At 45.7% G+C, this 23555-nt stretch overlaps 1 protein-coding gene across 2 annotated transcripts in view; it reads right to left on the bottom strand.

Moving 5' to 3' along the window:
- The window catches only part of LOC119962916 (cysteine-rich hydrophobic domain-containing protein 2), a 105204-nt gene extending 85819 nt beyond the window's left edge, over positions 1–19385 (bottom strand). For both annotated transcript variants that reach the window (XM_038791186.1, XM_038791187.1), the window contains exon 1: positions 19179–19385. In XM_038791186.1, coding sequence (XP_038647114.1) covers positions 19179–19324 — 146 coding nt within the window. In that variant the 5' untranslated portion in view covers positions 19325–19385. The remainder of the gene's footprint in view (positions 1–19178) is intronic.
- Between the last annotated feature and the right edge of the window lie 4170 nt (positions 19386–23555).

Below are 23555 nucleotides of genomic sequence, written 5' to 3'. Positions count from 1 at the left end.
CGTAAAGGATAGCTGCTTTGTAATGAACTTCTAAAATTCAGGATCATTTACAAATGAGATTCTAAAATACCAAAAAAGAAATCTTTGCAATCGCTACCTAGTCCTAAAAACACAGACAGTTTGTTTTATATGAAGATTCGAGAGAGCTAAACAAAACCTCAAAGGGGTTTACACTTGCTCACGGCACATTGGGCTTGCAGCTTAGCCAAGAGAGATTCTTCATTTGTGAACCAGGACAGTAAATATTTCTCCCATCATCCCTTCTCAATCAACATGGTTCAAAGCTGAGCCTGAAGCTATTCTGAACCGGCATCCACACTTCCAGGTGTCACTATACAGCAACCAGGAGGAGGAGCCGAGGATGACTTTTTCTTCGCTAGTCCAACAAATTATCGATTTATTTTACCTCGAGTCATCAGAATCAGAATGAAGTCATGTGCAGTCATCATTTATAGTCATTTTGAAGTAGGGATCATTGATAGCAAGAAGTAGGAATCAAGCTAATTTGCCCCCTTTGCAGCTCAGCACATTAAGACCACTTGCTGTGCTCTATTATAATCTTCTCTGAAATATGCTACTTAATAGACCTGGGGTTCAACCTGATCATTTTCCATGAATGCAATTTTAAAAATTCTTGTCACTTGTACATCGGTTTAAAGTGTACAGAGCTGCGACCTTCTAATGGGTCACGTCTGCATAAAGCGTTTTAATTCAGTGGTTCACTGTCAGAGATTATATCTTTAATGAAAAGCAATAATCATGTCTATCTAATATGTTACGGAGTCTGAGTAACCATGCATGTGCTTTATCATATTTTCTTTATTGCAAGTTAAAGGTACTAATGCAAAGAATTGTGCGTAGTCATTTCTGCTTGCTCCTGCTCCACTCACTTGTTAGTTTTACAGTCTTGCCCTTTTTGGAAAAGACAAAATCCCTAACCTTTCCTGATATATTTAATAAATATTTTGAACATCTGTTTATGCCATTTGCTTGAAAGAGACACAACCTGGTTCCACATTTCTTGCATTTGTTTCTGCTCAAATGATACTCATGTATTCCAATCCACATCAATTAAGTGGGTTTCCCTGTATAATATCTGTATTAAATTAAGAACTTTCCCTTTTCTTGATGCATATTAATTTTTAGGATTAAGATTCAAATTACAGATTCAAATTTACTAATCAATTCTAAAAGTTTTAATTAAAATTGTTGGTTTCCAAATGTGGATGATATACACCATCAGAAAAACTGGTTGCACACAAGTTTGATTAATCAAGAGTCTGGAGAATCGCCTAACAATTCTTAAACTTGCACCACACTAAAGCTTCCTCTTTTACAAAGCGAATCTGACATATTAGGACGATTAGTAAAATTATAAATGAACGTCATTCGTTTTTGAAAATGCGAGGTTGGTAGATTTAAAAATGACTTGTGCATGAGCTATAGGCTTTATTCTCCATTCTCAGTGCAATGTAATTTTTTTCTTCTCCCACGCAATGTACAAATAATATAGTGTTGTGTTTGTGTGTGTGTGCGTGTGTGTGTGTGTGTCTGCATTCATGTGTGTATGTGTGTGAAAATAAAATATTGTTGTATAGTGTTGACAGCAGAGAACCGCACAGTCCCATCAGCAGCTACATAAAGCAAGCGTACTGTTTAAAGCACACTGTCTTTTGTATGACTACTTCCAGCACTCTAATCAAGGGGATGAACTGGTAAACAAATATTTTCACAACTCTCACCAGCATTACTCCCAGACTTTACGCCCTATAAAACTTGTTATACATTTCTGAGAAGCACCGCTTCTTATAGATGAACGAAGAAGGTATATGGTAGCTTCAAACTCTGCCCAATTTCAAAAGGAATAATATGTGATCAGAGAGAATAAAAGTTAAAAAAGCTAACACAAAATTTTTTAGTTGCTGTATTAATAAGTCAAGTGGTCATTGTCAAACAAACTACATGTGAACACATGACACACCTTCCAACATTCAAAAGGGGTGTTGGAACAGAGAATGGAGCGTTCACATGCACAAAGCTGTCAGGATAAATAGATGTGGGCTGTCATTATCCAATTGTTGCACAGTGGTTACTGCTGCTGCCTCACGGCGCCGAGGTCCCAGATTCGATCCCGGCTTTGGGTCACTGTCCGTGTGGAGTTTACACATTCTACCCGTGTTAGGGTGAGTTTCATCACCACAACCCAAGAGATGTGCAGGGTAGGTGAATTGGTCATGCTAAATTGTTCCTTAATTGGAAAAAATGAATTGGGTACTCTAAATTTATATATTTTTTAATTCTCTTTGTTGTTTGTGGGGAGCTTGCTGCATACAAAATTGGCTGCTGCTTTTCCCTTCAATATGACAATGGGCTGTACTTCAAAAGTATTACACTGGTTGTGATGTACTTTGGGTTGCAATGGGCAGTATTTAAATGCAAGTTTTAAAAAAAAAACAAACAGATCCTTGGCTTAGAGTCAGAGAGTATGAAAATAAGGAAGTTATACTGAAATAATCTACTACTGTACTTAGTTGGAGCATTATGCAGATTCTGGGCTTCACACTTTTAGAAGAGGTGTTTGGGCTTGGAGACTGTAGACATTTACGAGCATGATACCAGGAATTTCAAATACAAGGATTGTCTATTTTCTCAGGCCCTACAGGCTACCAAACAAAACATGAAACATTTGAATTGATTTAAGCTTGGTACAACTGTAACTAGCTGTAAAAAAAAAACTTGTTATGTTATGATTGGATTTAAAGTGAAATCCAAGTGAAACCAGATTGTCAAAAAACTGTCCAGAAGAAATGTCTTTATGCAAATTACAGACTGATAACACAATATTCATCTCTCCGCATACATTAATTCTTCAACTATGATCTTCTGTTATCGGAGAACAAACAATATTCCCATGAAGAATTTGAAATCTTCCAGTTCATGCCTCTTCCTTATATCTTTCAATTGTGTGCAATATATTTACCAAGCTTACATTTTGGATCAATTAATCACTTTTTGGATAAATTAATCAGTTTAACCAGCTGCTTTTGTTGGACATTTCTTCCATAGATTCTCAAGCTGGGGCCAGAGGTGTGGGAGAGGGGAGAATTCATAGAATCATGAATCATAGAATCCCTACAGTGCAGAAGGAGGCCCTAGGGCCAATTGAGTCTGCACCGATCCACTCCGCCCTATACCCATAGCCTAACCTGCACATCCTTCGGCTCCAAGGGGCAATTTAGCATGACCAATCTACCTAACCTGCACATCATTGGACTGTGCACATCACTGGACTGTGGGAGGATACCAGAACACCCAGAGGAAACCCATGCAGACACGGAGAAGGTACAAACACCACAGTCACCCCAGGCTGGAATCGAACCCGGGCCCCTGGCGCTGTGAGACAGCAGTGCTAACCACTGTGCGCCCTAAACTATTTCACTTTTGTTTGTCACTACTTTTGTGTTCAATCTAAGTCTATTTGCTCAATCCAAGTCTAAGTCACCCATGACTTTTAGCATTTTAAAGTCCTAAATCATGTCCTTCCTCAATCTTCTCCTCTTTCAATTAAATATTTAGCTCCTCAATGCTCATCGGTTAAAGGCCCAAGAGCCAGAATCATCCTGGTTATTCTTATTTAATGCTTTCCAACATGGTAGCAGAACAACAATTGTCTGAATGGCCATGAATTCAGAGAGGGGAATGTGCAATGAGACCTGGGCATCCTTGTACACCAGTCACTGAAGGCAAGCATGCAGGTACAGCAGGCGGTAAAGAAGACAAATGGTATGCTGGTCTTCATTACGAGACAATCAGAGTACAAATTGTCTTGCTGCAATTATACAGGGTCTTGGTGAGGCCACTCCTGGAATAGTATGTGCAGTTTTGGTCTCCTAATCTGAGGGAGAACGTTCTTGCTCTAGAGGGAGTGCAGCAAAGGTTTACCAGACTGATTCCTGGGATGATAGGACTGACGAATGAGGAGAGATTGAATCAGCTAGGATTGAGGCGGCACGGTAGCACAGTGGTTAGTACTGTTGCTTCACAGCACCAGGGTTCCAGGTTCAATTCCCGGCTTGGGTCACTGTGTGTGGAGTTTGCACATTTTCCTTGTGTCTGCGTGGGTTTCCTCTGGGTGCTCAGGTTTGCACCCACAAGATGTGCTGCTAGGCAATTTGGACATTCTGAATTCTCCCAACCCGTGTACCCGAACAGGTGCCGGAGTGTGGGGACTAGGGGATTTTCACAGTAACTTCATTGCAATGTTAATATAAGCCTACTTGTGACAATAAAAGATTATTATTATTTGCTTGAGTTCAGAAGAATGAAGGGGGGGGGGAATTTCATAGAAACCTACAAAATTCTAACAGGGCGAGACACGGTCGCTGCAGGTGGGTGCGTCCAGAACCAGGGGTCACAGTGTGAGGTTACAGGGTAGACCATTTAGGACAGATGAGGAGAAATTTCTTCACCCAGAGAGTGGTGAGCCTGTGGAATTCGTTACCACCGGAAGTGGTTGAGGCCAAAACATTATGGACAACTTTCTTGTTCAGTGGTCGGGATCCTCCCCTTCACCAGCAGTGCACTCACACCCACGGATTTACCGACAGCGTGGGGTGGCCACAATGAGAAAGCCCATTAGCCATCTGCCGGGATGGAGGGTCCCGCTGCCGGCGGGGGCGCATCGCATCAGAAAACGGGTCTGGCGGGACGGAGAATCCACCTGTATATTTTCAAGAAGCAGTTAGATATGGCACTTAGGGCAAGGGAATTAAAGGATATGGGGGGATTCACTATCGAGTTGGATGATCAGCATGATCATAATGAATAGCAGAGCGGCTCGAAGGGCCGAACGGCCTCCTCCTGCTCCTATTTTCTATGTTTCTTTATCTATGCACGGTTGAAGATAGGGCATCCAAAACCGCACACCCAGTGCGAACTCAAAAGTGGAAACAAAAAGTTTGAACAATTTCTTAGAATTAAATTTAAATAAATTTGAAAATTAGCATTCATCAGTAATTGATTAGCCAATTTAACGCTCTTGTATCAGATCTTTGCTGATTAGGGAATTAGAGTTTTTGCATAAAATTGTCCCTTAGGAGATTAAAAGGATGGGAGAGCTCATGAAACAGTAAACCTACCTGTGAGTGAAAGGATGGTCGATGGAGCCTCTTCCTTGTTCTACGCTTTAAATTCTTAAAATGTCAGCATCATTAGCATAGAATCCTTATATTGCAGAAGGAGGAGGCACGACCCCCCCCCCCCCCCCAACAGCACCCAACGTAGGTCCCCGCTCCCTCCCTACCCTGTAATCCCACCTAACCTTTCGGACACCAAGGGGCAATTTTAGCATTGCCAATCCACTATCCTGTACATCTTTGGACTGTGGGAGGAAACTGGAGCACCCAGAGGAAACGCACGTAGACAAGGGGGAGAAGGTGCAAACTCCACACAGATAGTCACCCAAGATTGGAATCGGACCCAGGTGCCTGCCGCTGAGGCAGCAGTGCAAACCACTGTGCTGCTCTAATCCATTACGATAATCATATTTCTTCACCAGGGTCACCCCTTGTAGGGTAATCTAGAATGAGAATTCACAGATATAGGTTGAGAGGCGGTAGACTTAAAAGTAAGATAAGGAGGAACTACTTCTCACAGAGGGTGGTGAATTTGTGGAACTCGCTGTCCCATAGTGCAGTGGAGTCTGAATCATTAAATGGTTTCAGGAAGGAAAAAAGATATATTCTGATTTTTAAAAATGGGTTAAAGGGATATGGGGAATAGATAGGATTTGAGACCAGGAAGATATCAGCCATGATCTAATTGACTGGTGGAGCAGGCTCGAAGGGCTCAACTGCCACTTCTGCTCCTAATTCCCAAGTTCCTAATTCTCTTCCCACCAGCAGTGGGTGTACCTGCACCAGATGGACTGCAGTGGTTCAAAAAGACCACATCATCACCTTTTCATGAGATATTAGGGATGGGCAATAAATCATGGCGTTGCCAGCAACACTCGCATCCCAGGAAAAGGGTCATTCTTGTTAAGAATATTACTCGGTAACAATGTAATGTCACAGTTACCATCTGTAAATTTTCAAATTAAATCATTACTCCACTGATTAGGTCATGTGCTTTAGCATTAATATAATCTGGTTCAACAGCACAAAGCACAATTATCAGCAAAACAAAACAGAATAGAAATTGCTTTCCCAAGCCCTGCAGCATACAAAACATTATGTTGAGGATCAAGATGACCATTGCAATCATGATAGTGACTCAGTGTTCTTTATTTTTATTATTCCTGCCACAAATTAAAGTTGCACGCAATTCTGATTTCATGAGATGGTTAGGGAAATTGCAAATGCACTAGTGATAATTTACCAAAATTCACTGGGGTGGTCCCAGCGGATTGGAAATTAGCAAATGTGACACCAGTGTTTAAAAAAGGAGGTAGGCAGAAAGCGGGTAATTATAGGCTAGTGAGCTTAACTTTGGTATTAGGGAGGATGCTGGAACTCATCATCAAGGAAGAAATAGTGAGGCATCTGGATGGAAATTTTCCCATTGGGCAGACGCATATGGGTTCATAAAGGGCAGGTCATGCCTAACTAATTTAGTGGAATTTTTTGAGGGCATTACCAGTGCAGTAGATAACGGGGAGCCAATGGAAATGGTATATCTGGATTTCCAGAAAGCTTTTGACAAGGTGCCACACAAAAGATTGCTGCATCAGATAAAGATGCAAGGCATTGAGGGTAAAGTAGTAGCATGGATAAAGAATTGGTTAATTAATAGAAAGCAAAGAGTGGGGATTAATGGGCGTTTCTCTGGTTGGCAATCAGTAGCTAGTGGTGACCCTCAGGGTTCAGTGTTGGGCCCACAATTGTTCACAATTTACATAGATGATTTGGAGTTGGGGACCAAGTGCAATGTGTCCCAAGTTTGCAGACGACACTAAGATGAGTGGTAAAGCAAAAAGTGCAGAGGATACCAGAAGTCTGTAGAGAGATTTGGATAGGTTAAGTGAATGGGCTAGGATCTGGCATATGGAATACAATGCTGACAAATATGAGGTTATCCATTTTGGTAGGAATAATAGCAAAAGGGATTATTTTTTAAACGATAAAATATTAAAACATGCCACTGTGCAGAGACACCTGGGTGTGCTAGTGCATGAGTCACCAAAAGTTGGTTTACAGGTGCAACAGGTGATTAAGGAGGCAAATGGAGTTTTGTCCTTCATTGCTGGAGGGATGGAGTTTAAGACTAGGGAGGTTATGTTGCACTTGTACAAGGTGTTAATGAGGCCACACCTGGAGTAGTGTGTTCAGTTTTGGTCTCCTTACCCGAGAAAGGACGTACTGGCGCTTGAGGGTGTGCAGAGGATTCACCAGGTTAATCCCAGAGCTGAAGGGGTTGGATTACGAGGAGAGGTTGAGTAGACTGGGACTGTACTCGTTGGAATTTAGAAGGATGCCGGGGGGGGGGGGATGTTATAGAAACGTATAAAATTATGAAGGGAATAGATAAGATAGATGCGGGCAGGTTGTTTCCTCTGGCGGGTGAAAGCAGAACTCGGGGGCGTAGCCTCAAAATAAGGGGAAGTAGATTTAGGACTGAGTTTAGGAAGAACCTCTTCACCCAAAGGGTTGTGAATCTATGGAATTATTTGCCCAGTAAAGCAGTTTCATTAAATGGTTTTAAGATGAAGATAAAGGAGAGCCACCGACCGTGCATCCACTCAACACATCCCTGACACCGGAAGTCCCGATTATAGAGAATAATGAAAAAGAGTGCAAACACTTTAGTTTCACTTTTCTCTGGCTGTCAAGCCAATTGATGGTAAACAGGTGCTTTATTGGAGTGTTGCAATTGTGGTTTATTCCACAAGAAGCACAGATTTCATCTTTAAAAATGTCTGGCAGTTTAACTGTCTCACCTGATTGCCATCAACCAGAAAAGAGTGATAAATGTTTTTTAAAGAATAAAGGGATCAAGGGTTATGGTGTTCGGGTTGGAAAGTGGAGCCGAGTCCAAAAAAGATCAGCCATGATCTAATTGAATGGCGGAGCAGGCTCGAGGGGCCAGATGGCCTACTCCTGCTCCTAGTTCTTACGTTCTTTTGAGGTGAAAATGTTATTGTTGGTTCCAAATACGACGGTTTGCAATACAATTAAATATACAACCTTGTAGTGTGCGTGGGAAACAGCAAAAAGCTCTCGAATATTCACTTGTAAAATGACATATTTCAAAATACATTGCAAAGTGATACCATTTTATAACATAACTGTGCAACATTAAGAAACAAGATTCAAAACAACCCGATTGTGGTCAGATTTTACAATATCGATGTTGAAATGTAGGTGACTATTATAAGAATAGTCCTTACCATTTTGGCAGTGCTAGTTCACTATAGTAGCTTTCGGCCAGCATTTATCACTCTTTTCTGGTTGTTGGCAATCAGTTAAACTTCCAGAATTTTTAAAAGATGAAATCTGTGCTACTTGTGCAATAAACCACAATTGCAACACTCCAATAAAGCACATGGTTACCATCAATTGGCTTGACAGCCAGAGAAAAGTGAAACTAAAGTGTTCGCACTCTTTTTATTAATCTTTGTAATCGGGACTTCCGGTGTCAGGGACTTGTTGAGCGGATGCACGGTAGGTGGCTCTCCTCCTGGAAACTCGAATTTAGGTACTTTCAACCCAAAATAGCCCACTAAATCCGGGAGAAAAACCACTCACCCTCGTCCAACACCACCAAGACATGACTACCAAGCAGGAGCAACCTTGGGGGCCAAAGAGACGGCAAAGGCAGAAAGAGCCTTCAGAGGAAGAGCGAGGAGATAGCAAACACACAGGATGACGAGGTCCTGGCCACACCCGAGTGGGAAGGACTGCCGGCTCGTATGCAGGGGCTCCCCCTGATGAACAAATGGAGGGAGTTCCTAACACAGGAACTCCAAGAGTTCAAGGATACCATCAAAATGGAAATGATAGCAACAGTGAAAGTGGCAGCAGCAGAGGCGCTGGTCACCATGCAAGTGGCGTTGAAAAAGGCAGAAAGACTACTGGAGACACAGGAAGCGATGATCAAGGAGCTGGAGAAGGCAGTGACTGACCAGTGGGATCGAACGCCTCATTGGAGAAGAAATGGCAAGGTTGGTGCTGACGCAAAGGATACCAAAGGGAAGGTCGAGGACCAAGAAAATTGTTCGCGCTGCCAGAACCTCCACATTGTGGGCCAACAGGAGGGAACGAAGGGCAGTAACACTACGGAGTATGTAACCCAGATGCGAAGCAAACTGGTTGGAAGGAAAAGCTTCCCCAAACCTCCAGAAATGGACAGTGCCCACAGATCACACCAGCCAAAGCCCAAGGCCGGGGAACAGCTGTGGGCCATCATTGCGAAGCTGCACCGGTACTAAAACCGGCAAAGGATCCGAAACTGGGTGAGACATACAACATCCTGCAATTGGGAGGGTTCGCAATCCGGGTGTACCAACTCGGAGCAAGGTTAGCATTTAAAGCCAAGGCAGCTCTAAATACCACCAGCTGCACAGAGGCATGAGGCAGGGATGATCACCATCCCCACTGTAGTTTGCTCTGGCAATCGAGCCACTGGCTACTGCCCGCAGAACAGCGAAGGTGTGGAGAAGTATCCAGAGGGGGGTGGAAAAACAGAGAGCAGAGTCTCACTCTATGCAAATTACCTCTACATCTCGAACCCCCGGGCCAGAATGGACAGGATAATGAAGCTCCTAAAGGAGTTTGGAGCCTTCTTGGGCTAAAAACTCAACTGAGCAAAAGTGAAATCTTCCCAGTGAACTCTCAAGGCGAAGGGACAGAACTGGAGGGACTACCGTTCAAACAGCCCAAACCAAATTCCGCTACATGGGATTCCAAATAACCCACGACAGGACATGGGCGATGAAGTCTGATGACCCTGACCTATATAAGAAATTCAGGTATGATATACAGAAAGCCATCAGGGATGCCAAAAGATAATACCGCATCAAACTAGAGTCCCAGGCCAAAGGCACAAACCCACAACGTCTATGGCAAGGCTTACACAAGATCGCAGGCTACAAAGCAAGGCCAGGCGGAATATCTGGGGTTGGAGCGTCCTTCCCTGATGAACTGAACAAGTTCTATGCCCGCTTTGAGCAGTCAGTCAATGCATCAGAGCCACCCACCCCGACAGCCCTGGACACTACCCATACCCACTATGACAGCCTCAGAGGCAAGAGCTGCCTTCTTGAAAGTGAATCCACAGAAAGTGACGGGCCCAGACGGATTCCCTGGGCGAGCACTCAAGAGCCTGCACAGACCAGCTGGTGAGTGTATTCGCAGACATCTTCAACGCCTCACTCCTCCGCTCCGAGGTCCCCACCTCCTTCAAGAAGACCACCATAATACTAGTACTAAAGAAGAATAAAGTAGCCTGTCTCAACGACTACTGACTGGTAGTCCTGACGTCTGTTATCATGAAACGCTTTGAGCGGTTAGTCATGAGACAGATCAACGCCAGCCTCCCAGATGGTTTTGATCAATTGCAGTTCGCCTATCACCGCAACGGGTCCACAGCAGATGCTATCTCCCTGGCTTCATAATCAACACTCGAACACCTCGACAACAAGCACACCTATGTCAGACTGCTGTTCGTAGACTACAGCTCCGCCTTCAACACCATTATCCCGACAAGATTTATAACCCAACTCTGCAATCTTGGACTTGACCCCTCCCTGTGCAGTTGGATCCTTGACTTCCTCACCAACAGACCGCAATCTGTCAGGTTAGGCAACAGCACCTCCTCCACAATAGTCCTCAACACTAGGGCCCCGCAAGGACGTGTGCTCAGTCCCCTACTGTACTCCCTATACAGACATGACTGTGTGGCAAGATTTAACTCCAACTCAATGTAGAAGTTTGCAGATGATACGACTGTGGTGGGTCAGATCTCAAACAACGATGAACCAGACTACAGAAGGGAGATAAATCACTTGGTTGCATGGTGTACCAAAAACAACCTCTCTCTAAATGTCGGAAAGACCAAGGAATTGATCATCGACTTCAGGAAGCGTAGCAAGCTTGTTAGGTGAATTGGACACCCTGAATCTTCCCTCTATGTACCCAAACAGGCGCCAGAGTGTGGCGACTAGGAGATTTTCATAGTAACTTCATTGCAGAGTTAATGTAAGCCAACTTGTGACAATAATATAAAAGATCATTATAAACCTTTCTGCTGAGCTTTTGACTGATAATCACAACTTTGTGGGAACAACATTGTAGTATGCTCGTAGTAATTCCATTTAATATTCTCTAGTCTTCAATACATACTGCTTTTGGAATAAAACTCAATGCATTTTTGCATCAATGCATTCTTATTGGTAGTTTTGTTCCTGAATTTTATAAACCCGATTGAGGCAATTCTGAAGTAGTTACTGAAATCAAAGGTGTGAAAGAATTTAAACAACCTGAATATTAATGCCCATTACATTGCTATCTGCACTGCAGCTATTGATAGCAATTCATCTGCTGGGTTGGCTGACTTCACAAACTTGCTCTCAATATGGTTACCAGCATGTTGCTTATTTTAATTAAAAAGGCCAAAACAGACAAAAAGTTTGTACAGGATTCCAACAATAAAAATTAAAGATCTAAACTTGGTCAAATCTCTTCCTAAAATTCGTCACTCATCTTCCCACACCACAAAGACATATCTTTTCACTTTTCAACTGTCTTGAGAAATCAAATGCACATTCCTGCATCAGTCTTTAGTTTCAGATGTCGAACAATATTGACGTACATTGAAGTTAAGTTTTGATGACCTATTGATGGTTGTACTTGAACTTGATATTGGCTCAATATTGCTTTCATAACATGTTCTAAACTTGAATTCCCTCTTGAGCAACTACATGTGATGGGTGTCGCTTTGGAATAAACAAATCAGGTCCGAGTACACAATAACACTGTATAGTTCCAGGGAACTGAAAATTGCAGGCACTTTAAAGGGGAGATTCATAAATCTGTTTATCCCCAAATTCCTGCTACATCATGGATTGTTACCCATTATTATATATATATATGCATGGAAGGGGCAGCACAGTGGTTAGAATTGTAGCCTCAGTGCCGAAGACCCGGGTTCGACTTTGGCCCCTGGTCACTGTCCATGGGGAGTTTGCACATTCTCCCCGCGTCTGCATGGTTTCACCCCCACAACCCAAAGATGTGAATGTTAGGTGAATTGGCCACGCTAAATTGTCCCTTAATTGGAATAAAAATGAATTTGGTACTTTAAATTTATTTCTAAAAAACATGCATGGATAAAGCGCCATCAATGTAGTAAAACATCCCAAGCTACTTCACATGAGCATAGAACCATAGAATCCCTATAGTGCAGAAGGAGGCCATTCAGCCAATCAGGTCTGCACTGGTCCTCTGAAAGAGTACCCCACCTAGGCCCACTCCCCCGCCCCATCCCCACAACCCCATCTAACCTTCCCATCCCTGGACACCAAGTAGTAATTTTATCATGGCCAACCCACCTAACCAGCACATCTTTGGACTGTAGTAGGGAGCACGGTAGCACAAATGGGTAGCAGTGTGGCTTCACAGCGCCAGGGTCCCAGGTTCGATTCCCTGCTGGGTCACTGTCTGTACGGAGTCTGCACGTTCTCCCCGTGTCTGCGTGGGTTTCCTCCGGTTGCTCTGGTTTCCTCCCACAGTCCAAAGACATGCAGGTTAGGTAGATTGTGACCAAAAAGGTTAGGGGAGTTATTGGGTTATGGGGATCGGGTGGAAGTGAGGGCTTAAGTGGGTCGGTGCAGACTCGATGGGCCGAATGGCCTCCTTCTGCACTGAATGTTCTACGAAACTGGAGAACTAGAAGAAACCGATACAGACATAGGGAGACAGTGCAAACTCTTCAGACAGGAACCTGGGTCCCTGGCGCTGAGAGGCAGCAGTGCTAACTACTGATCATGTTATGGGCTTCAGCATTTGACAATAAAAAAGGTAAAAGTAAAGTTGCCACAGTCCCAGATGACCACCAGCTGCTTTCCCGTTCGAGGAGAAGAGCTGGTTGGTGGCGATTTAACCTGATCACCTCACACGAGGGGCAAGATTGAGAAGGCGGGGCAGCACGGTGGCACAGTGGGTTAGCCCTGCTGCCTCACGGCGTCGAGGTCCCAGGTTCGATCCCGGCTCTGGGTCACTGTTCGTGTCAAGTTTGCATATTCTCCCAATGTTTGCGTGGGTTTCGCCCACACAACCCAAAGATGTGCAGGATAGGTGGATTGAACACGCTTAATTGGAAAAAAATGAATTGGGTACTCTAAATGTTTTTATTTTTTTAAAAAAGGTTGAGAAGGCAGGGCCTTCACGAAGAATCTCAGCCAGTATGGGAATTGAACCCATGCTGCTGGCCTTGCTCTGCATCACGTCCCAGCTGTCCACCAGACTAGCCAGGTGAGCTACTATAGAAAAGGAGCTGAGGGCGGGTTTCAGCTCGAGATACTTTTTTTCTCCACCGTGGGACTAGGCAGGGATGTCCTATGTCTCCCCTGCTGTTTGCACTCGCGATTGAGCCGTTGGCCATCGCGTTAAGAAGTTTGGGGATATGGAAAGGTATGGAAAGGGATAGTGCGGGGGGGACAGAGGGTGTATCCTTACATGCCAATGACTTGTTGTTATACATGTCGGAACTGAGTGTCTCAATAGGGGGAATATTGGAGCTGCTTCGGGTGTTTGGGTCTTTCTCGGGGTACAAATTAAACCGAGACAAGGGAGAGTATTTTGTGGTGTCTCAGCTGGGGGTGGGGGCAGGGGTGGGGCAGCTGCCATCCCGTAGGTCAGTGACTCACTTCAGATACCTGGGACTGCGTAGGTACAACATTTCTAGTTTGGTGGGGAGAGTGAAAGCTGATCTGACAAGGTAGGATGGTCTCCCTCTGTCACTGGTGGATTGGGTACAGGCAGTTAAAATGAATGCGTTGCCACGATTTCTGTTTATTTTCCAATTCCTGCTTATTTTCCTCCCCACGGCATTTTTCAGAGAGATTGAAGGAATGATTACCTCGTTCATATGGGGAGGGAAGGTGGCCAGAATTAGAAAGGTGCTGCTACATAGAAAAAGGCAGGCAAGGGAGTTGGATCTTCCAAACATGATGTATTGTTACTGGGCGGTGAATGTAGAAAAGGTGCAGAGCTGGGTCAGAGGGGTTGATTCCCAGTGGGTCAGAATGGAGGAGAGTTTGTATGGGGAGGTCGGGAGTGAAGGCGCTGGCAACAGCGCCACTCCTGATGGCCCCGGGGAAATACTCAGGGAATCCGGTAATAACAGCTTCATTGAAAATTTGGAGGCAGTTTCGCCAACACTTCGGGTTGGAGGCAGGGTCAAGGGAAATCCGATTTGAGGAATTTGAGGAACCACAGATTTGAGCCAGGGAATTGGGACGGAGATTTTTGGAAATGGGAGAAGGGGATTAGGACAGTAAAAGATTTGTTTCTTGGGAGTCACTTTGCAGGATTGAAGGAGCTGGGAGTGAAGTACGGGTAGGAGCAGGAAGTAGGAGTAGGTTTAGATAATGAAGGTTCAAAATTTTACCAGGAAGGAGATACAGAGCTTCCCGGTGGAGCTGACCGCCACGTTGTTGGAGGATATGCTGACGACAGTGGGACTGGAGAAGGGGGTAGTGTCGTTGGTTTATGGGGCTATTTTGGAAGAGGAGAAGGCATCACTGGAAGGGATCAAAGCAAAGTGGAAGAAGAGTTGGGAGAGGGTATGGAGGAGGGGTTCTGGTGTGAGGTGCTCTGGAGAGTGAACGCTGCCACCTCGTGCGCGAGGTTAGGGCTAATACAGCTGACGGTGGTATATAGCGCACACAAAGGGCCAGGATTAGCCGGCTCATTGAGGGGGTAGAAGAGGTGTGTGAACATTGCTGTGTGTGAACTATTCGGCATGTCTGACCAGCCAGGGTTGGAAACGGGTGCAGAGGCAGATGTTGTAGCCTTCACCTCATCGATCACCCGAAGGCTGATCCTGGCGGGATGGCGATCAACCTCTCCACCCTGTGCCCTGCCGTGGCTTGACTATTGAAAAGGTTAAGTTTGAACTGAGGAGACGGATGGAGGGGTTCTACAATTCATGGGCATTATTCATTATGCACTTTCAAGAATTGGATAACATCGAACATTAGTTGTGTGTGTGTGTGTGTGTGTGGGGTGGGGTGGGGGGGGGGGGGGGTTGGGACTGTATGTGTTAATGAGGACTATGGGCGATTCCAGATTCCTTTTTGTTATTTGTTTATGTTAACATGCGGGCAGTTGTTTGGGGGTTTGGTGGGAGAGTGGGATTGTTGTGGTCAATATGGAGATTGACATTATATTCGTTACTGCTTATTGTTGGTGGGTGCAAATTTGGGAGAAAATGTGAAAAAGTAGGAATAAAAATATTTTTTTTAAAAAGGAGATAGAGCAGATGGTCAAAGACCTGATCAAAAAGGTGCATATGAACATACACATTTGGGGCAGAAGTAGGCCATTCAGCTTCTCACGTCTGCTCCACCATTTGATAAGACCATGCTCGATGTGATTACGGCCTCAACTCCACTTTCCTGACCATCCCCGGCAACCTTTGAATCCCTCAGCAACAGAGTCTATCAAACTCGCCCTTAAAAATATTCAGTGCCCCTGCAACTACTGCCCTGTGAGGAAGAAAGCTACACAGATGAACAACCCTGAGAGAATAAAATTATCCTAATCTCCATCTTAAATTGGAGACCCCTTAGTTATAAACCTATTTTTAACTGTAGTTTTTTCTTTAAAAAAGTGTTTTAAAGGAGAAAAGAAGAGGTAAGAGGTGGTTACATTTGGGGATGGAATTCCGGAGCTAAAGGCCTCATGAGTTACAGCCATCTGCATCTCATAATCAAGGCTGGCCAAGTAGTGTCTACTTGGACGAAGGGCCCCTCCATCTTCCTTTCAATTCTTAATGGTTGAGACATTTAATAATCTCGGGAACGCAGGTGAGAAATACACACTCTTTGTCAAAGATACGGAGAAGAATTGGGAGTCATGTGACATTGACCAGTGATATTGTCTTGTGGAACTGCAAAGTCAGTCATTTGTTTACTATTCCACAAGCAGCCTCACAGAAAAGGAGCTCCAACTACACTGTTTCTGCTGCAACGTCTGCTGTATTATCTATCGCCTGTAAGACTGATTCATCTCCACATGCATACCTCACCGTGTGAACTCAACACCACTGGAAAGGTGAATTATATAGCAGTGGCTTTCAGCCTGTCGACCTCTGTGAACAAATACCTAATTGGACTTTCATTCTGGAACCAGGTAAAACAATATTTATTTTCTCTGTGATCTCTGGACTGCAACTCTTTTCTCTCTATCCCTCTTTTACTGTATGTATGCAAAGAAGGCAATGTTGCAACCCTTTTCCTGTGTTTTGATTGTGTCCAAATAAACTAACACTTTGAGTTCATCGTAATTCAAGTTTGCTATGTGGTTATTAATAGAAAATAAGAAGGGCAGCATGTAGCACGGTGGTTAATACTGCCTATGGCGTTGAGGACCCTGGTTCGAATTGGCACATTCACCCCGTGTCTGCATGAGCTTCACCCCACAACCAAAAGATGTGTAAGTTAGGTAGATTGGCCATGCTAAATTGCCCCTTAAATGGGTACTCTGATTTTTTTTTGATTAATAGAAAATAAGATCACACCAAAACTGTGGGGCTGAGAAATACACCACCACTTTAGGGGAAGCAAATTAAAGCACCGTTATGTTTATGGACAGGTGGATTGAGGAGAAATTTGTGCTGTTTGAATTAACCCCACCCATCCATCCGTAGGGAGTAAATGGACAGTACTGGGTTGGCATGCCAGTGATGACTTTTAAGACCGAACAATGTGAAATGATAAATGTTGGTAGGAGGAACAGGACAGGCAATATAAACTAAGTAGTACAATTCCTTTTTTAAAAATAAATTTAGAGTACACAATTATTTTTTTTCGAATTAAGAGGCAATTTAGCATGGCTAATCCACCTACCAATTGTGGGGGTGAGACCCACGCAGACATGAGGAGAATGTGCAAACTCCACACGGACGGTGATCCGGGGCCGGGATCAAACCCGGGTTCTCGGCTAAATAGTGCAATTCTAAAGTGGCACAGGACATCGACCTGGGAGCATAAATGATGTTGGCAGGACAGGTTGAGAAATTCGATCATTCAGGATGCTAGATTTTATAAACAGAGGCACAGCACACAAAAATAAGGCAGTTATAATGAACCTTTAAGAAATACTGCTGCAGCCTCAACTAGAGTATTGTATCCAATAAAGGGGACCACACTTTAGGAAGGACAAGAAGGTTTTTTAGAAGGGTGCAGAAAAGATTTGAAAATTATTCCAGTGATAAGGGATTTCAGTTGCATTCGTAGATTGGAGAAGCTGGGGCTGTTCTCCTTAGAGAAGGTGAAGAGATTTGATAGGTGTGTTCAAACTCATGAGGGATATGGCTATTCCATTAGCAGCAGGGCTGAATCACTGGATAGAGATTTAATGTGAATGGCATAAGAAGCAAAGTCAACATAAAGAAAAGCAGTTTTATTCAGACTATGGATAGTTTATACTTTTTATTGTCACAAGCAGGTTTACATTAACACTGCAATGACGTTACTGTGAAAATCCCCTAGTCGCCACATTCCGGCACCTGTTCTGGTACACAGAGGGAGATTTAAGAATGTCCAATTCACCTAACCGCATATCCTTCAGGGCTTGTGGGAGGAAACCGGAGCACCGGGAGGATGTCCATGCAGGCAAAGGGAGAACATGCAGACTCCGCACAGACAGTGACCCATGCCAGGAATCAAACCAGAGACCCTGGAGCTGTGAAGTAACTGTGCTAACCACTGTGCTACCATGCAACCCACTGTGCAACTGTGCCACTCAAACTCAGTTTATGAGTCAAAAGAGCTGCATACAAATTATGTTTGCTTTATTAATTTTCCTTGCAGCTAGACTCCATTGCAGAGCAGAAGCTTATTGAGTATTAACCAACAAGCAGACAATAGACGGTTAGTTGTTTTCTCCTCCTCATACCCTTTTGGACGAAAATTCAGGGGGAAATTTCTTGGTCTTTGTGATTGCAACAGCTTAAAGTATTCCTTTTACGGAAGTGGTGTACCCTCGATGTCCCAACACACATTTATTAATGTTGAGTAAACACCATCAGCTTTTAGATGAGGTCCTAAATAATTGACATAGGATCTGGAATGGAATGTCCGAGAGACTGTCAGAGGCAGATTCAATTTTGGTATGCAAAAGAGAATTGGATAAGCACCTCAAGAGAACAAATCTACCCAACTACATTGAAAGCGTGGCTGAGTGCGACTAATTCTGTGCTGTAATCATTCTAAGATTTGATGTATATTGTAGGAGGTCACCCAAACAAATGTTATGAATGAAATTCAAACATTTCTGAAATGCTATTTGATCACAGCTTGCATCACAACTTTGTCCCATCGTGCTCTCATCTGCCTTTCATGCACATTATAATATCCAGAGATTAATACAACAGTACTTGCGGATACATTGTCATTTGCCTTCTGTGAGAGTCAACGCTGGACAAAAGTAGAGGAAATATACAAATAGCAGAACAGTCCACTTAAACCTGATAAAGAATCTGCATCGGTGCTCAGCTGTGCCACACTGCTGCAATAGGTAAAGATGCATTACACTAAGCATCATTTCCAGCTTGCTACCTGCCCCCTCTCTTCCTTTTGTAAAATGATGCTTACCTACTCTTCCCAACACTGGCAGAGCTGTGTAAAAACTCCTCCATTGGGGGTTAATTCTGGGTCGAGTCAGACAGACTCGCATCAACTTTTCCTGCCGAACGACGGGAGGGCATCCCGCTCATGCCGCCCTGGTGTGGAGCGGGCAGACACCGTCACTGCCCGGGGGCTGTGTGTCAACGCGGTGTCACCCAAAGGAGTTCCAGGCCGTCGGCTCGGCCCGCGGTTCCCGGTCGCCCCCAACCCCGCTGTTGTTCCCGGTCTCCCTCTCGCACCAGGTCTCCCTCTCGCCCCCGGCCGTCCCCGGTCTCCCTCTCGCCCCCGGTCTCCCTCTCGCCGTTCCCGGTTTTTCGGTCGCTCTTACACAGTGACGTGTCCTGATCCCCGCACCACCACCGGGTCGGGCGCGTATTTCAACAGCTGCTCCTCCAGCGCTCGCTCCTCGTCTTCCTCTTCTTCATAGATCGCATCGAAATCCGCCATCATCATCCTGGAGGCCGCCAGCTCCATAGAGACACCGTGAGCTGCCCAGCGGCAGCGGCCAAACCTCGCGAGAACGGCCGCCCTCCCCTGCCCCGGGTCAAAGAGCACGGAGAGCGGAAATGACGCATGCACTATAGGGTCAGTCCCATGTGAAATGGTTCAGCAGCTGAAGTTGTTGTTGTCAGACACATTCATCGGGTGCAAATCATTGCGGTGCATGTGGTGATCCACTGTGTTAATTGTGTGCACCTGTATTAGGGGATGTACAGTAGTACCTATACTACAGGTTCACCGGTAGCCCCTGCCAGCTAGCTCTGCCCACAAGGAGCCATATAAATATGCATGACTTCTGATCAGCCATTCTGCCAGCTGCATTAGGAGGCCACGCATCCGACTGTAATAAAGCCTCTGTTGTACCAATCCGAGTCTTTAGTACAATTGATAGTGCATCAATTTATTACAGTCAGATTTTCTGCATTATGGACATCAGGATCAAACCAGATCGCCTGCAGCTGGATCTGCACTCGCCAGAAGGGACTTTAATCACTGGTTGGCTTGCTTTGAGACCTACATCAACTCAGCGACCCCCGCGCCGACGGAAGCTCAGAAGATTCAAGTTCTATACTCCAGGTTGAGCTCCAGTGTGTTCCCGCTGATCCAGGATGCCCCGACTTACGCAGACGTCATGGCACTTCTTAAAGAGAACTACGTTCAGAAGACGAACACTGTCTTTGCAAGACACGTACTCGCCACTCGCGTACAACTACCTGGTGAGTCGATCGAAGACTTCTGGCGGGCTCTTATCCCACTCGTACAGGGCTGTGGCTGTCAGGCCGTCACGGCCACGGAACATTCCAATCTCCTCATGCGTGACGCATTCGTGACGGGGATTACGTCGGACCCCATCTGACAACGACTGCTGGAAGGGGCCACGTTCGACCTAGCGGAGTCGAAAGCTTTAGCGCTCTCCATGACGGTCGCATCTTGCAACGTCCAGTCCTACCCCGCTCACCATGCGGCCCACCCCTCCTACTCCCCTTGGACCCCACAAACGATCCCCCCCGACTGGGACCACTCCTGCTCAGTATGCCTGCGCAGGGGGTCCCCGCTGCTACTTCTGCGGCCAACAGAAGCACCCCCATCAGCGCTGCCCAGCCCGCGCCGCCATCTGCAAATCCTGCGGTAAGAAGGGCCACTTTGCGGTGGTGTGCCAGGCCCGCGCAGTCGCCGTTATCGCCCCCGAATTCGCTCCCTTCCCCCAGCCGATCGCACAATGGGCACCGCCATCTTCTGCTCCCGGGGACACGTGCGGCCAGTGGGCGCCGCCATCTTCTCCCCCCAGGTCCACGTGCGGCCCGTGGGCGCCGCCATCTTGCCCCGCCTCCACAACGTGCGGACCATGGACCCTGCCATCTTGCCCCACTCCCGCAACGTGCGCTCCATGGACGCCGCCATCTTGCCCCGCCCCTACAATGTGCGCTGCATGGGTGCCGCCATCTTCTCCCCCACAGGTCCTCCAGGACGTCGCCATCGCCGTCATTTTGTCTCCCCCTCGGGACTGGAACATTGGACCCGGGTCGCCGTCGCTCCCCATCTGACTCCTCGGACGACAACCCGCTGCTTGCCTCTATGACGCTGGACCAGTCCCGTCCTCACAACCTGGCCACCGCTTCGATGACAGTGCTAATCAACGGCCACGCGACCTCCTGCCTACTGGACTCCAGGAGCACCGAAAGCTTCATCCACCCGGACACGGAAGTCCACATCCGGGGTGTCGCTCCCGACTTGGCTCGCAGCTCCAGGACCGGTTCTACTACGTAGGCATGTCTGACTCCACAAGGCGGACCCCTTGGTGGACAGGGTACGCCTGCTCCACGCCAACCCCCAGTATGCCTATGTGGTGTTCCCCGACGGCCGCCAGGATATGGTCTCACTCAGGGACCTGGCTCCCTCGGGTTCCACTCCCACACACTTCCCCACCCACGCGCCACCCTCCCCTCCCCCGGCGCTCCCAGCATCAGCCCCACCAGGTCCATCCCTCCTTCCCCTGCCTATGCTAGAGGACGAGGAAGATTTCGGCACGCTCCCGGAGTCATCCAACTACTGGCCAGCACCAACACTGCCAGCACCGACGTCGTCACTGCCAGTACCGACATCGCCACAACTGCTACGTCGCTCCCAGCGAACCGTCAAACCACCGGACAGGCTTAACCTCTGACGGGCACCAGACTACAAGAGGGACATATACTTCTTCCCCTCCCCTCTGTAAATAATTCACAATTCTGTATATAGTTCCACGCCACCCCCACCGGACTCATTTTTAACAGGGGGTAAATGTGGTGATCCACTGTGTTAACTGTGTGCACCTGTATTAGGGGATGTACGGTAGTACCTATACTACAGGTTCGCTGGTAGCCCCTGTCGGCTAGCGCCGCCCACAAATAGCTGTATAAATATGCATGACTTCTCCTGATCAGCTATTCTGCCAGCCGCATTAGGAGGCCACGCGTCTGACTAATAAAGCCTCTGTTGTACCAATCCGAGTCTTTCGTACAATTGATAGTGCATCAGAGCATAGGAGTGACGATAACTCTGTCAATTACTCACATTTTCAGAGAAACCTCCATATTCCGTTGCTTCTATATTTTCCTAACAACCAGCTACCATCAAGTATTACTAAATTTTGCGATTTTTTAATTAACATTTGGAATTCTGACAAGAACTTATCCGACACAATACATCTGAATTGTTTGTTCATTCATGTGATGAGTGTCTCCAACATTTGTTGCCCATCCCTAGTTGCCCTTCAGAAGGTGGTGGTGAGCTGCCTTCTTGGACCGCTGCAGCCCATGAGGTGTAGGTACACCCACTGTGCTGTTAGGAAGGGAGTTCCAGGTTTTGAAGAAAGACAGTCAAGGGTCAGTGATATTGTTCCAAGTCATGATGCACAGTGTTGCTTGCAGGTGGTGGTGTTCCCAGTTGCCTGTGTTCTAGATGGTAGAGATTGCAGAATTGGGAAGTTCTGTTGAAGAAATCTTGGGGAGTTGTTGTGGAGTCAGTAGTGGAGATGTGAATATTTAACATGATGGATGGGGTGCCAGTCAAGCCAGCTGCTTTGTTCTGGATAGTGCTAACATTTAGCGTTGTTGGAACTACACTCATCCGAGCAAGTGGAGAGTGTCCATCACTTCCTGAGATGGAAAGACTCTGAATCAGGATGTGATTTACTCCCCACAGAATCCAAGCCTCTGAATACACTTATAACCACAATATTTAAATAGTTGGTTCAATTAAGTTTCTGATCAAAGATAATCCTCAATATGTTGATGGTGGGAGATTCGGCAATTATCGCCCCATTGAATGTCATGGAAGAGGTTGGACTCTCATAGGAGGTGTTGATTGCCTAACACTGGTGTTAAATTATAGGTGAGAAATACTACATGGTAACATGTCTACAACATCTGTCATAACCTTGTTGACAATTGAGAACACGTAGCAGATAATTGGCTAGATAAAAGCAAATTACCACGGATGCTGGAATCTGAAATAAAAACAAAATACTGGGCAATCTCAGCAGACCTGACAGCATCTATGGAGAGAGAAGGGAGGTAATGTTTTGAGTCTGGATGACGCTGTGTCAAAGCTCCGTGACATAAATGGCTCGATTGGATTTGTACTGTTTTTTGTGCACAGTACAATTTTTTTAAATAATCTTTATTGTCACAAGTAGGCTTACATTAACACTGCAATGAAGTTACGGTGAAAAGCCCCCAGTCGCCACATTCCGGAGCCTGTTCGGATACACAGAGGGAGAATTCAGAATGTCCTCTTCACCTAACAAGTACATCTTTCGGGACTTGTGGGAGGAAACCAGAGCACCCAGAGGAAACCCACGCAGACACAGGGAGGACATGCAGACTCCGCGCAGACAGTGACCGAAGCCAGGAATTGAACCTGGGACCGGGGCGCTGTGAAGCTATAGTGCTATCCACTGTGCTACCGTGCAAATTTAAGGTAATTTAAGGTCAGTCAACCACATTGCTATGGTCTGAGTCACCTATAAGCCAGATCAAGTAAGGACTTAGAATTCCATAAAGGCCATGTCTATTGAACCAGATGGGCTTTTACAATCTGGTAATTTCAATGACCATTACTGATGATACCTTTTTATTCCAGATTTATATAATGAATTGGCTTTAAATTTCCCCACTGCTATTATGGGATGTGAACTCATGTCTCTGGATTGCTAGTCCAGTAA

This window comes from Scyliorhinus canicula, chromosome 3, assembly GCF_902713615.1.
Source record: "Scyliorhinus canicula chromosome 3, sScyCan1.1, whole genome shotgun sequence".
NCBI classification, from domain to species: Eukaryota; Metazoa; Chordata; class Chondrichthyes; order Carcharhiniformes; family Scyliorhinidae; genus Scyliorhinus; species Scyliorhinus canicula.
This window is presented reverse-complemented; position numbering and strand designations above follow the sequence as displayed.